The 14871-nt window shown below is 38.7% G+C and overlaps 1 protein-coding gene across 2 annotated transcripts in view; it reads right to left on the bottom strand.

The window, feature by feature from the left end:
• LOC123245349 (signal transducer and activator of transcription 5B) overlaps positions 1-14871 on the bottom strand; it is a 77189-nt gene that overhangs the window by 13901 nt on the left and 48417 nt on the right. For both annotated transcript variants that reach the window (XM_044674209.1, XM_044674210.1), the window contains exons 2-5: positions 6256-6396; positions 3386-3542; positions 2676-2765; positions 1116-1290 (exon numbers count right to left, since the gene is read on the bottom strand). In XM_044674209.1, the coding sequence (XP_044530144.1) occupies positions 1116-1290; positions 2676-2765; positions 3386-3542; positions 6256-6383 (550 nt within the window). In that variant the 5' untranslated portion in view covers positions 6384-6396. The remainder of the gene's footprint in view (positions 1-1115; positions 1291-2675; positions 2766-3385; positions 3543-6255; positions 6397-14871) is intronic.

Genomic DNA, 14871 nt, shown 5'->3' with positions numbered 1-14871 from the left:
GGCCCACGGAGAGGGGATACTCTCTACCCGCCCCCTCCCCCCAAAGAAAAGAGAGACTCCCTCTCAAAGTTTGACTCTCCTCTCAGCTTCAACCAGCCTCTTATTCAGTCATTCCCCAGTGCCTCCAGATGATGGAGGCATGAGGTTTTCCTTTCCCCTCAAATACAACAATGGGCAATCAGGGCCCGATTCTAGCTCCACACTCCCTCCCTTCTGCCTGGGGATGACAGCTCCTCTCACAGGAGGAATATGATGAGGAACGGAGAACATGTGTGTGGTTGAAAGGAAAAAGAGAGGCACAAGAATCCCATGTTCCCACGGAAGGTGCAAAGGGAGGGGAAGTTGTCTGGTCTCAGGACAGCTTCACATGGAGAGAGGGTGCTCATGCTCAGGCTGCCTCCCACCAGCACATGCACTTGGGTTGGCATTTCTGACAGCAAAGTCCATCTTGCTCCCTCTGGGACAAGGCCAGGCTCCAGCCTAAGACAGATGGCTTCTGGAACACCAGGAGAGGGAGCTCCTGGAGCTCCACAACTGGTTTCTTCCATACACAGCCCCTAGCCTGGTTCTTCTGTTCTGAAGATCACTGCATCCTGGACACAAGGCAGACGCTATCCCCTGTCAAGCTGAGCTGCTTGACAGACACCTCCCACCTGGAAGGCTTCTAGAAACAAGCCCTCCCACGAAGAGTAAAATTCCATCAATCCCCACTGTCACTGTTGGGTAGACCCTGAGATTGTTTATATTCTAAGGATCACTCACAAGTTCTGTCCTGTGTGTGTGTGTATGGGGGGAGGGGGGGGAGAGGGACTGAGTTGGCATGTTCTTAGTGCATCCAATGTGCCCACAGCTGTGGCTAGGTACCGTACTCAGATCGGGAGCTTTCTGAGAGAGGAACCTATTTCCCTATTGGTCTGGGATCTATGGGAGGATAGAGATCATGTCTCTTCCTTCTTATTTAGCACCTTTGCCAGTGGGTTCTGACTTGATCAGGGATGGGGACTCCCTGATGGCTCCAGCCAAAGGCTGATGCCCCAGACCAAGAGCCCCATTTTGCTCTCCAGCCTGACCTCTCTTTGTGCTTCCTGGCCCACCTTGAGTCCCACTGGCCTCACCCTGGTTTCTGAGACTCTCCTGGTACTGGATGATGAAATACTCCTGAGTCTGCTGTAGCTTCTTCAGCTCATTCTCTGTGTCCTGAGTGACCAGTCGCAGCTCCTCAAAGGTCTGGTTGATCTGCAGGTGTTTCTGGGACATAGCATCAGCCAGGTTCCCAGCTGGAGAACTACACTGCACACAGAGGGAAGGGCAAGGAGAGAGGCAGCAGGTTCAGATGGCCAGCTCAGTCTGGGGAGCCCTGAGGGGAGCCTCAGACAAAGCCACAGGTTCTCCGGGGAACACTCCACGGACTCCAAGCCTAAAGCCAGAAGGCTGGGACACCTACCATTGGGGCCCCAGAAAGGAAAAAGGAGTCTATTTATTTCATGCCTAGTCTTCCCGGAGGAAATGCTCCGTGGGCTCCCTAGAGGGCCTAAGGAGAGGGGTTATTCCCTTTGGGGACTTTCATGGACAATGAACACTCCTCCTTCTGGACTATGCAGGCAGACCCCACCTGGCTGAATCACTCAGCTGCTTCTCTCTTGCTATGGAATAATGTGTTCTAGCCATCTAGATGGCATTCTCCCTAGAGATTTCAGCTCCCCTCCTCCCCACACACCCATTGACTTTCAAGGCTAATATCACCAGGTTTCCATAGCACCAACCACCCAGTGATTTATTCCCATCAAGACATTCTGCTCTTTATCAACCAGCTTATCATTCAGCCCACTTCTAACTGATAGGACCCTAGAGGAAGAAGACTTGGGGTCCTCAGTCTCTCTCAAACCAGCATCATCCTCATCCCTCATAGATTATAATCATTCACAACCAACGCCTAATTCTTACTGCTATTACATCAAATCTGCGCAGGGATGGCAGCTTCTCCCAGAGGAGATGTGAGATGAGGGAATAGGAGAACGTAATATTTTTCTGTGCTATCAGATATAGTTAGCCTTGATTAGTTTGGCTAAATTGCCTTTTTCCTTTTCCCATTAGAGCATGAACTCCCTGGGAGCAGGAACTGTGGGCTATTTTTCTTTCTTTTTATCACCAGCACTTAGCACAGTGCCTGGAACATAGTAACTGCTTCATAAATGATTGTTGACTGACTGACTGACTGACTTGCCCTTTCTCTCTTCCAAGGGATGGCCCACAAGAAAGAGGAGTATGGGGGGAGGGGGGGAGAGGGGAAGGGTAGGAAATATTCAGGAAAGAAGGTGATACAAAACCAGAAGATATGAACAAACTTTAAAATGTTTTTCAAAAGGAATGGCATCTCTTCCCTAAACACTTTTCCCTGCCTCATCAAACCTTTAGCCTCAGCATTTATCACTGTCTTTGAACTGTATTCATTAACCTCTCTTTGTGATGTTTTATTATTAAAATCACATCATCTGACACATGGGCATCCTATGTCTCCTACTAGATGATAAGCCAGCTGGATTCATGAACCGTCTTTCCTATTTCTTTTGTATGCCCTCAGTAGCCCTTGGAACAATCTTTTGTGAAATTCGCTCAATGTACAGAGAGAGTTTGATGAGAGAGGATGCACTCAAAGAGCTCCCTGGCGCACTCACATTGGTAGCTTCTCGGACCAGCCTCTGTTCATTATATAATATGTGGCGGATGCATCGGACCAACTCCATGGGGCAGCGGTCATATGTGCTCTGAAGGAATCAAACAACAAGCATCAAGAAAACCTATTCAAAGCTATCCATAATGATTACCTTCCCAGAAAGTTATGTTTTATTAATAAAGAGCATCTTTGTACTACTGATTTGTGTTCTCAAAAGAAACTAATTACAGAAACATTTCTCACAAAGTAATTACATTAATAAGCAGATATGTGTCCTGATTCCCCTATAATAGGTAAATGGCAATCTAGTGTGCAAAAGTAAGTTATGAAAAGTTTTTAACAATCCTTACCTTCCATCTTAGAATAGATAAATATCAGTTTTAAGGCAGAAGAGTGGTAAGGGCTAGGCAATTGGGTTAAGAGACTTGCCCAGGGTCATATTGGTAGGAAGTGTGATTTGAACCCCGGGCCTTTCATCTCCAAGCCTGTTTTTCTATTTACTGAGTAAGCTAGCTACCCCTAAAACATTTCTTTTTCTAAAAAGAGTAAACATCAACAATTCTTTAGTCCATTTACAATTTATACCCCTTAAACACAAAGAAACAATGAAACAAAGAGGCAAATTTAATTTCCTTGTGGGAGGAGAGCTCTAAAAGAAGGAGCAGATTTCCTTGGGAGGAAGAAGTAGTTGTACCCATAGTTCAAACCCACCTGAAGTTGAGTTGCATAATGGCCTAGCTTGATCTTCAGTAAAAACCCATCTTCCCCCACTTGGTGCTCAGCCTTCTTCTGCAGCTCCTGGATCAGACCCTCCAGGAGCTGAGTAGCTTTAATGTTCTCCTGTGGATTATCAAGATCTATTGAGTCCCTAGGGGAAAAAAAATTACACATATGTGTATACACACATGCACTCAACTTGTGCATTTTAAAGTGCAACCTCAACTCATGCAAAATAGCTTTAAAAAATAAACAAACTGCTTCTTTGTGCCCAATTGGGAAATTTTTCAGGAACCTGCTCCATAGAAATCAACTAGATGCCTATATTAATCTAATCCTCATTCACTGATTACTTTGGCTGGACTGTATGGTCTAGTTTCTTTCCTTTTACAAAGCATTGTCCCTTGTTCCTTTCTCCCACAGGTCCGCTCTGAAGTGTTTGTGCTATCTGCTCCTGGACATGAAGGGAGAAGGAGCATTTCCATGTACTTTATGGGCTATTATAATGGTTCTGGAGCTTTGATAAGTACATAGTCCTCTCCATTTTGACAACATAACAATATCCCCAACTTTCCCAGAGTCTAAATGGAGGACTGCCTCCAGGCAATCTTGCATATCCCTCCCCACACAGTGGTGTCTGTCAGCACTAGGAATCAGACATAGTGTTTCTCAGAAGATATCCATAATGTTTTTGAAAGGTGGTCATTTATGGCACAGGTTATAGACCTGGACAGTGTTAACACTTCAGTAATGGAGAATTATGTCACCTTCTACAGGATATTTACCTGATCTCTCAGTTACAAATATCTCCCTCCCTAGAAATTACTTCATATATTTTCTTATCTGTGAACATGATGTTACCTCCATAAAAAGAATATAAGTTATTTAACAGCAGAAATTATTCCTTTTTTTGGTCTTTGTATTCCTAATGCCTGGCACACGATAGGTGACCATTAATAAATGTTTTATTGAATTAAATTAATGAGTATGCCATTTGTTCCATATATGTTTTGTATTGTTATTGTTTCACTGTCTATGGTAGCTTTTATCAAGATGCAATTTCCTTCCTTATCTCTTCTGATTAGAGCAATTTTTACTTTTGCTTTGTCTGAGATCATGATAACTACCCCTGCTTTTTTGACTTTGGCTGAAGCATAAAAGATTCTGCTCCAGCCCCTTATTTTTACTCTGTGAGGGTTTCCCTGCTTTAAATATGTTTCTTGTAGAGGGCATATTGTGGGATTTTGATTTTTAATACACTCTGCTAATCCTTTTCGATTTCATGAGTGAGTTCATCCCAATTAATGAATGAATGAGCTACTTTAAAAAACAGAGCGTAGGATCCTGGAATTGGATTTTGTTTGTTTATTTTGGTAATTCAGAACAATTGTTTCTAGACAGTGCTAAAACTCTTAACTCCATTCACAGAGGGAACCAAACAGCTGTCAGACTGAAATAACTCTCAGTTATTACAGACCTGGGTCGGATCCAAACAAGTGACCTAGTACTAAACAGGCTCTATATTTCATTGCCCATCCATTAAGCCAATGCATCTGTTTTCAAATGTAGGCACAAACAGTATTCAAAGATTTGGTTTACTTTAATGAATAATATGCCAAAACCAACCCTGGGGAAAAGGAGGAAGGAAAGGCAAACTTTAAATAGGTGTATTAGATGCATTAAATAAAAGTGAAGGAAAGATATCAAGAACAACCCTGCACCACTAGTGTTGAATTTGGCAGAATTTCCCTGCTTGAGGCTCCTCTTGCTCTTGAAATGTTTTTAGACTTTGAGCAAAACTCAGAGAAGTCTAATTTGCCTCAATTCAGAACCATATTGACTCATTTTAATGATGTGAATAATCTTACTTTTCCTGCTTACAACCGAAGGAGCTGAGATTTTCTGACTAAAGTCATTATACTGGCATAATCACTTATACAATGTCAGACTAAAACTGTATTATGAAGCTAAAATAGTTCTTTAATAGTCATTTAATACAGAGATTATATGGAAAAACTGCTTAGTGGAGCTTTAAATATCTGAATAGAAACTTGCCATTATTTCTCTGCCTTCTCCCAATAATGTAATATCCTACTCCTAAGAAAGCAACTAAGTGAAAAAATCAAGACAGACAGTAAAAAAAAAAAAGTATATTTGACATGCTCAGATTTTATTAACTCTCAGCTGATTTTTCTGCCTAAGCATTTTAAAGCTACACAGAAAACTCTTCTCCTTTCTAGAGTTGCCTAATGTCACTTTTCTAAATGGAAATCTGCTAATATGTAACTTCTATCCATCCAGTGGCATAATCACTGACATGCAGTTAAATCCATACATACAGTGGCAAGGAGAATGGTTCTTTCCCAGGCCTGAGACACCTACTCTAATATGGCAACCATGATGGATTGTACTTTAAAACCTCTAAGCCCATGTCTTGATGTTTTTTTTTAAGCTTGAAATATCTTATTTCAAATGATACTCTAACAGCCAAGGTTTTTGTTTGACAAAAACATCACTATGGAGAGGACAGGTTACATTTTGTGGCAATTTCTGTTGGACACAAGATTGTCAGTTTTATCCATCCCATTAAATCATAAAGTTCAAGGACAAAGGCCAAAATTTTTTTTAATGTGTTGACTCAAGCATTCAATACCATGCTTTGCATCCTTGGGAGCTCATAACATAGCCTGGTATTCACTAGCAATAATGTCCCTAAGGCCTCCAATGCCCCTAGTACCTTGCATAAAGACAGAATTTTAAAACCTAAATTAACTCTGAATCATTCTTCTGAAGCAAAGACCAACATTTCTGGACTCCCACCAAGTCCCCCAATTTATTAAGATATGAGAAACTAGTCTACATACCAAGCTTGGCTCTCAATCCACTGGGATAAATAATGGCGCACCTCAATGGGGAAGTGTTGGCCATATAACGCTTGCATCTGGTGGAGGGCATCTCCTTGGAGTTGCTGTGCTTGGATCCACACAGCCATTGTTCACCACCTGCTAAATAAACCAAAGAAGTTTTGTTGTTGTTTTTTGAAAATCTGTTAAAAGACTTCACACTCTAGGAAAAACTGAAAAGGAATCATGGTGATGACCCTCCTCGTGATTTAGTCATCGGATTTAAAAGATTCAACATTAACCCTGGATTTTATCAGAATTTGACATTAATTTCACTTAGAGTGGTGATAAGTAGCTGCCTGACAAGGTTGATGCAACTCTTGTCTATAAAAATGCCCCAAACAAAAGCATCATCAGTAGAGAGCATAGACCAACCATCAAAATCCATTATTTTATAGCTACTCTTTCAGCTCCTTCTCATTATGGGGCCAAAATAAAGTGACAATTCAAAAAAGGAAAAGGAAATAATGAATAATGGTAGGGTAGGGGTCCTTTGATTTCAGTGAATGCCACAAATAACAACTACTTTAAAGCAAATTCATGAAAAGGAAAAGTGAAAATGTTTGATACCTGGTTTCTAAGAAAATATTCTATATCTTGCTAACCTTCATAGTACAGGTAACATACTGTGCCTAGTATACTTTCCTGCATGCATAAATTTTGGGGAAATACTCCAAGATTCAACTTCATAATTTAATGCCATGATGTTTTTTTCTTCTTCTTTTTTAAAAATCAGATCTTGTGTCTTAGAATTAATACTAAGCATTGGTTCCAAGGCAGCAGAGCAGTAAGGGCTAGGAAAATGGGGTTAGATGACTTGCCCAGGGTCACACAGCTAAGAAGTGTCTGAGGCTTGATTTGAATCCAAAACATCTTGTCTCTAGGCTTGAGCCAACTCGCTGTCTTGCCATGACATTTCTGCAGCAATACTCAACTACATTACAACATTTTAAAAGCCACTATCATTATCAACACATTCCAATTAAAGTCAGAGAGAATATCAAGACAAATCAAAGGTAAGCAAATTTTAACTTTATTTTTTAAGACATTCTCAATTTTTTTTTTTAACCCTTGTACTTCGGTGTATTGTCTCATAGGTGGAAGATTGGTAAGGGTGGGCAATGGGGGTCAAGTGACTTGCCCAGGGTCACACAGCTGGGAAGTGGCTGAGGCCGGGTTTGAACCTAGGACCTCCTGTCTCTAGGCCTGACTCTCACTCCACTGAGCTACCCAGCTGCCCCTGACATTCTCAATTTTAGAAAATGTGCTACTTTATCATAAAATTAGGATGAATCCTTTGCCTAGATTGCCACATCTTCCATCTCAACATCACTGGAAATCATCACAAATTGTCCCTGATCAGTCTAGACCTCACAGAGCAAAGCACCAAATCGCTTCCCAGTAGAAAAACAAAAACGAAATCTCACTACACCTCCACTTTATTAAAGAATGGAATTTTGCATAAGGCAGGCCTGTTAGTTTTAGAGCCTATGCAAGGGGATTTAGTCACCAAAAAGTAAAAAGGACTTAGGCAGCTACAACAGAGACTTTAAGCTATTGCTAGGAATTGGGTTATCTTCTATAGGTTTCTTAAATAATATAGATAGTGCACCCATGTGTCAGGAAATAAATTTTACTTTTCTGAAGTTGTAGTTATCTGATCACATAACACTGAGCTATTTATGGGGAGGTCAGTTAGCCAACAATGAAAAGCAGGGTGGATGCCAGTGTCTATTTTGGGGTTGTGCAGTGTTTCAGAGCAACATTTAAGTAATATACTTTATTTGGTGCTTTTTGATTGAAATCACAATAAAATCACCTATATAGTTGGTGCAATATTTTAGCTGGTATAAGAACTGAAAAAAAAAAAAAAAAGGTAGAACCCTCTGGAAGGAGTACACTTAACTCAGTCTATTGTTTAAAAAAACTCTTATCTTCTGTCATAGAAGCAATACAAGTATCAGTTTCAAGGCAGAGAAGAGTGGTAAGGGCTATTGGTATTATGTGACTTGTCCAGGGCCACACAACTTGAAAGTGTCTGAGGCCATATTTGAACCACAATCTTCCTAACTCTAGGCCTGATGTTCTATCCACCGAGCTACCTAGCTGCCCTAACCTAGTTTATTATTCAGCCCCACATCTGGAAAACATTTTACTGAATGTCAGGTTTTGGGACCTTGCATTTTGGATTTGGGAAAATCAAAATACATTGGAAAATGATGTAGGATCACATAATTTCCAAGGTGGAAGGAACATCTGAGACCATCAAGCCAAACTAAACTTGAAGTAAGCTTCCTTCTACAGCATGTCTTTTAAGTGTTTATCCAATCTTTGTTTAAAGGTCTCAAGTGAAGGAAAATTCTCTATCTCCAGAGATGGCCTATTTTGGATAGCCTTAATTGCTGTACATTTTCCCCAACTCAAAAGCCTAACTTTGTTTCTTTGTAACTACCATACATTATTTTTAGTTCTGCTCTCTAGGCCCAAAGAGAATAAGCCTTAATCTCTCTTCCAAATGACAATCTTTCAAATATTTTTAAGACTGCTATCATATATCACTTTTGTTTTTTATTTTCTAGTCTAAAAGCTCCAATCCCCCCCCCCCCTTCAATTGACCTTTTGCAACCTTACTGCCATCTTGGTTACTCTTCTCTAGATTAACAACAACTTATCAATATTCCCAAAATGTGGCACCCAGAACTGAGCGCAACACTCCATATGTGGACTGACAAGGGCAGAGAACAACAGGACAATCACTTCCTTATTTCTGGACACTATGACTCTCAACAGAACTCAAGATCGCATTCGCTTTCATGGATTCCATATCAGATTGCTGGCTTACATTCACTTTGTAGTCCATTCAAATTTCCAAATCTTTTTCAGATGAACTGCTATCTAGTCTTAACTCACCCATCTTGTACTTGGGAATTTTTAAAAACTCAAGTATAAGACTTTATGTTTATACCTGTTAAATATTATATTATTTGATTTGGTCAATTTTTCTATTTAGCCTGTGGCATTCTTTTTGAATCCCTACTCTGTCATCCAGTATATTAACTATTCCTCACAAATTCATGTCATCTACAAATTTGGTAAGTATTTCATATGTACCTCTATCTGAATCATTAATAAAAAAGGTTCATGAGAACAGAGCAAAGTATAGGTCCTTGGGGAACTACAATGGCAATCCCTTTCCATTAAATCACCAATAACTACTCTTTGGGGCCATTCAACCAAGTTTGAATTGCACTAAATGTATAATGGTATGTTTAATTGTATCACCACTTCACCCACATTTCTCCATCATCTCTACAAGAATGGTATATGGTAGTTTATCAAATGCATTGTTAAAATCTAAGCAAATTCTATGTACATCTTCTTCCTGATCTACCAGTTTAGTAACCCCATCAGAAAAGGAAATAAGGTAAGTTTGGCACAACTTGTTCTGGATGAAGTCATGCTACCTCTTGTGATTGCTACTTCCTTTTCTAGATATTCGTTAGCTTCTTATTCTTTAATTTTCCCAGAAATTGAAGCAAGTTCACTGGGGGTATAGTTTGGAGATTTCATTCTCTCTCTTTTTTTTTTTTTTTTTGGAAAATTGACAATTTGCCTCTCTTCAAACCTTTAGTATCTCTTATTTTTAACAATCTTTCAAAGATCACTGACGGTTCTTTACCACTCAAGGTTAGAGCTGGCTTGACTTCATTGAGATAAGTCTAAAGACAATCTCCTTGGTAGGAAAATAAGTCAAAATAAAGCCAACAAAAATACAAGTAGAGCAGCTAAACTATCACTGTCACAACCACTACAAGCAATGGTCCCCTCTTTTCTTTTTAAATCCTCTTTCCCTGTGAAAAGACACTTTTAAATATCTTCAACTTTCCTGGCCAGCCTTAATACTTTCTGAGATTTAATAATCTGGGCACCTTGCTTATAGAAGCATGCCATGTTTTTATAATTGTATTCCATTTAACTAGCCTAGTTTAGCATGTCTTAAAAATCTAAGTTATTAATGAATTCCCTGTACATGCATAATGGTCCCTTAGGGCAACTACCTTTTCTGCTCCTTACAGAAACTGTTCTCTTAGTCTTCTGTTTACCAGCTCCAGGTCCTTATTCCTCTCTCCTGGATTATCAAAACAGTCTCCTGGAAGGTTCCTCTCTGGGAGTCTAGTGTCTCCTAGGTTCTTTTTGTTCTTCTCACCTCTGCCAAAATAATTTCTATAATGTACCTTTCATGCCACATAATTTATTTTTTCTGCACAAAAGTTACCCACTGAACAATGGTCCAATTTAAATAAAATGTGATGTTTCATCCATTATTATATTTTCCTAACTCAAATAAGCCTATTGTGGGGGCAGCTAGTTGGCGCAATAGATAGTGTTGGACCTGAAATCAGGAAGACATCTCTTCCTGAGTTCAAATCTAGCTTCAGGCACTTATTAGTTGTGTGATTCTTGGCAAGTCATTTAACCCCATTGGCCTCAGTTTCCCCATATGTAAAATGAGCAACCCAATTTGCCAAGAAAATTCCAAAAGGAATCACAAAGGGTTAGCAATGACTGAACAACAAAACTTACTGTATCAAAATTGGTCCTATGAATAAAAGTATGATAATTACATATGAAAAGCATTCTCATACAGTAATAAGAGCACTGACTCTGGAGATACAGAGGACCTAGGTTCAAATTCAGCTTCTGTCACTTACTACATGTGTGACTTTGAGCAAGCTGTTTACCACCTGCCTTGGCCTCAGTTTTCCCAACCAAGAAATAGACTGGATGACTATTCTTTTCCAGTTCTAAATCTATGGTCCTAATATTTGGGATAGAATCATGTGGAGCCATGTTAAATATCTAAGATTATGCTTTATAATAATTCTACTAAAATGCATGAATGCATCTTAGTTCTTAATTTTATTACGTAGCAGAATGCATGATTTCCAAGTTAAGATTTATTATTCTCTTATAATAGCCCCAATCTAAGACATCTTATATCAAACATTTTCTTAAGTACTCTAAAATTCATACTTATATCACTATTAATATATTTGACTTACACAGAATAGTTGCTCTGTGTATCATTATTATGTTGCTAATATAAACAAAAACAGCCAAGGTTGTAGAGCTTTTTGATCACTCATGTCTGGTTATTTTATTAGTTCTTATGCATCTTCTATGCATATTACCTTTTTTTCCTCTATATTTATAATTTTTGCAATAGTTGCCTTATTCTGAACCACCACCTCTTTTCATATTGCCAAACAAGTCTTGCTTCAAAAGTTATAGTGTCATAAAAAAGTGAGAAAGTAAGGAAAATAGCACTAGCTATGGGCAAAAGTCTTCCAGGATGGGCAGGCATATAGGGGTTATAATCTCTATCACTGGAGGGAAAATCCAAAATCAGTGAGATCATACAAGACCATAGAACATAGCTTTATAAAAAATGATGGCAAAAAAAATCAGTCATTCACAGCAAAAATGTCAATTTTAAACTGTAATGACAAAACTTCAAATCTAAATGATACTTTTCTACCCCCAAATCTCAAAACTCTTCACATGTATGATTAGAATAATTTAAGGATACAGTAGAAGTCATGACACCAATGCAGTTGAATTAGCTTTTCCTCTAGAATATTTACTGAAACCATAACATGACACTCTGCATAAGCAATAACTATATCTTTGTCCCAAATACAAGTTTTCTTCTGCTCACTTACAAGCAGTCCCATCTTTACTGCATGATGTTCTCACAAGGGAAGTGGTTTTTATCTTTGGTACATCATCACAGTAGCTTCTGTATAAGTCTGGGAAATGGATTCACATTTTTACTTTTAGCCCAAGGAAAGTAGTCAGAGCTCCCTTAAACACCATTCTCAGTAGTCTTCAGAATTCCAAAGAACTTAGGACAGCAATACTTCTTTGGATGTGCAATATCATGCTCTTCCCAATAATTCAAGTCATCTATCACCTCTATATATAAGGGATGATGAGGTCCTAGCAAAATGAGACCCCAAGGATTTGTTCATTAAAATATCAAAAGAATCATCATCATCTACACACACACACACACACACACACACACACACACACACACACACACACAGAGGCGTGGCATAAAGAGTAGGTGTCTGGCTTTGGAATCAGGAAGACATGGATTCAGGCTCTGTATTATACATAGTAGTTATGTGAACATGGGTAAGTCATTTACCCTTTCAGTGTTACAAGTCACCCTCTATGACTAAAATTACAACCACATTTTATATCTGCAAATACGAAGGGAATTTCTATACCTAAATTCTCAGTACTGATTATATCTCAGGTCTGGACGGCTCCCCCCACCTGCCAAACTAAAGAAATAAGATACAAAATTATAAGCATGATTAAGCACTTAAAATGAATTTCTTTTTAGTTTTGACAGAGCATAGTGGTCAGAGTGATGGTCAATGGCTACCTCCATAGGCAGTGCAAAAGTTCAAGGGAAGATTTTATTTAGTATTTATTTATTTTAAACCCTTACCTTCTGTCTTAGAATCAATACTGTGTAGGGTTCCAAGGCAGAAGAGCGGTAAGGGCTAGGCAATGGGGGTTAAGTGACTTGCTTAGGTCAAGCCAGGAAGTGTCTGAGGCCAGATTTGAACCTAGGACCCCACCCACCCCCCAATCTCTAGGCCTGGTTCTCAATCCACTGAGCCACCCAGCTGCCTCCTCAAGGGAGATTTAAAAAATTGTTGTTGTTTAAAAGAGAAGGATGGCCCAAAGTGACAAAAAAAAATGGGAATGAACCTGTTTGTACAAAAATACTTAGAGCTACATTTTTTGGTGGCAAAAAATTGGAAACTGAGGGGATATCCCTTAAATGGAGAATGGCTGAACAAATTGTGGTATACGATGATGGAATACTATTGTGTTATAAGGATTGATGAACTGCTTCATTTCTATAAGAACTGGAAAGACCTAGGTGAGCTGATACAGAGCAAAATAAGCAAAACCAGGAGAACATTGTATATAGTTAGTAACTGAAACATTATGGGATGATCAAATGTAATTGACTTTTCTACCAACAGCAATACAATGATCCAGGTCAATTCTGAGGGACTTATGAGAAAGAATGCTGTCCACTCCAGAGAAAGAACTGTGGGAGTAGAAACGCAGAAGAAAACATATGATTTATCACTTGTTTATATGGGTATATGATTTGGGGTTTTGGTTTTATAAGATTATTTTCTTACAAAAATGAATAATATGGAAATAGGTTTTGCATGATAACACATGTGTAACTCAGTGAAATTGCTTGTCAACTCCAGGAGGGGGAAGGGAAGAGGAGAGGGAGACAGCATGAATCATGTAACCTCAGAAAACTTATGTATAAATTTGTTAATGGAATAAAATAAAGATAAAAAAATTTAAAAATAAATAAAAGGGTAGGACAAGGTAGTGAACACAACAGAAGGAAAGCCATCCTAGCTCTGAAGATTTAAAAAATATACTAAAGATGTATTGCTACCAAAGTCAGTTGTTCAATTTAAGACATTTTAACTGTCCCTGAGTCCTTGAGTCCAAGGGACAGGGCTAAGCTGTAGAAATAATAGGTCAGTGTCTAGAATAAGAATCCATGAGAAAATACGGCAAAAAAAAAATCTTTAGAAATTTACAGATATGGTCCTGATTGTAGTCAGTCATTAAGCATTAATTAGTAGCTTATTATGTGCTAAACAATGGGGATGGGGATACAAAGAAAGTCCAAAGACAGTTTCTACTTTGAAAGAGTTTACATTCTAATGGGGGTGACAACACACAAACGATATGTACATATTATATATATATATATACACACACACACATTATGTGTGTGTGTGTATATATACACATATGTATATATAGTAAATTAGAGGTAATTTCTGAGGAAAGGGACAAATAATGGGAAGGGAGCAGGGAAGGCTTCCTGCAAAATGTCAAATCTGAGCTGAGTCTTAAAGAAGTCCAGCAAGAGAAAGAGAAGAGGGTGAACATTCCAGGTATGGAGTTGGGAGATGGAACATTGTATATGAGAAACCATCAGAAGGCTAGTGCTCTTGTATCATAGAGTATGTGGTGAGGAATAAAGTGTAAAAAGATTAGAAAGATAAATTGGAGCTGAATTCAGAAGAACTAAAAAACCAGGAAAAGGGTTTTTACTCCTCTAATTTTTAAGACCTATTTTTGGAGCTTATTTTAGGTTCATCTGTTGGTTTTCTAAGTTTTTAGAATTTAAAATTTTATGGTTCAATAATCTATACTGTTCTATTTTGTTAATGTATGTTTTTAGGGTTAGAATTTTCCCAAGGGCTATTTTAGCTGCATCTCAGAAATTTTGGTATGGCATTTTATCATTATGATTTTTTTGGACATAATTACTATTTCTATGATTTGTTCTTTGACCTAGATATCATTTGGGATTTCACTGTTAAGCCTCCATCTGGGTGTCATTTGATTGTGTTCTCCAAGTTGATTTTTTTTTAACATTTATTAATATTCATTTTTAACATGGTTACATGATTCATGCTCTCCTCCTTTCCCCTTCAACCCCCCCCC

This window comes from Gracilinanus agilis, chromosome 4, assembly GCF_016433145.1.
Source record: "Gracilinanus agilis isolate LMUSP501 chromosome 4, AgileGrace, whole genome shotgun sequence".
Classification (NCBI taxonomy): Eukaryota; Metazoa; Chordata; class Mammalia; order Didelphimorphia; family Didelphidae; genus Gracilinanus; species Gracilinanus agilis.
This window is presented reverse-complemented; position numbering and strand designations above follow the sequence as displayed.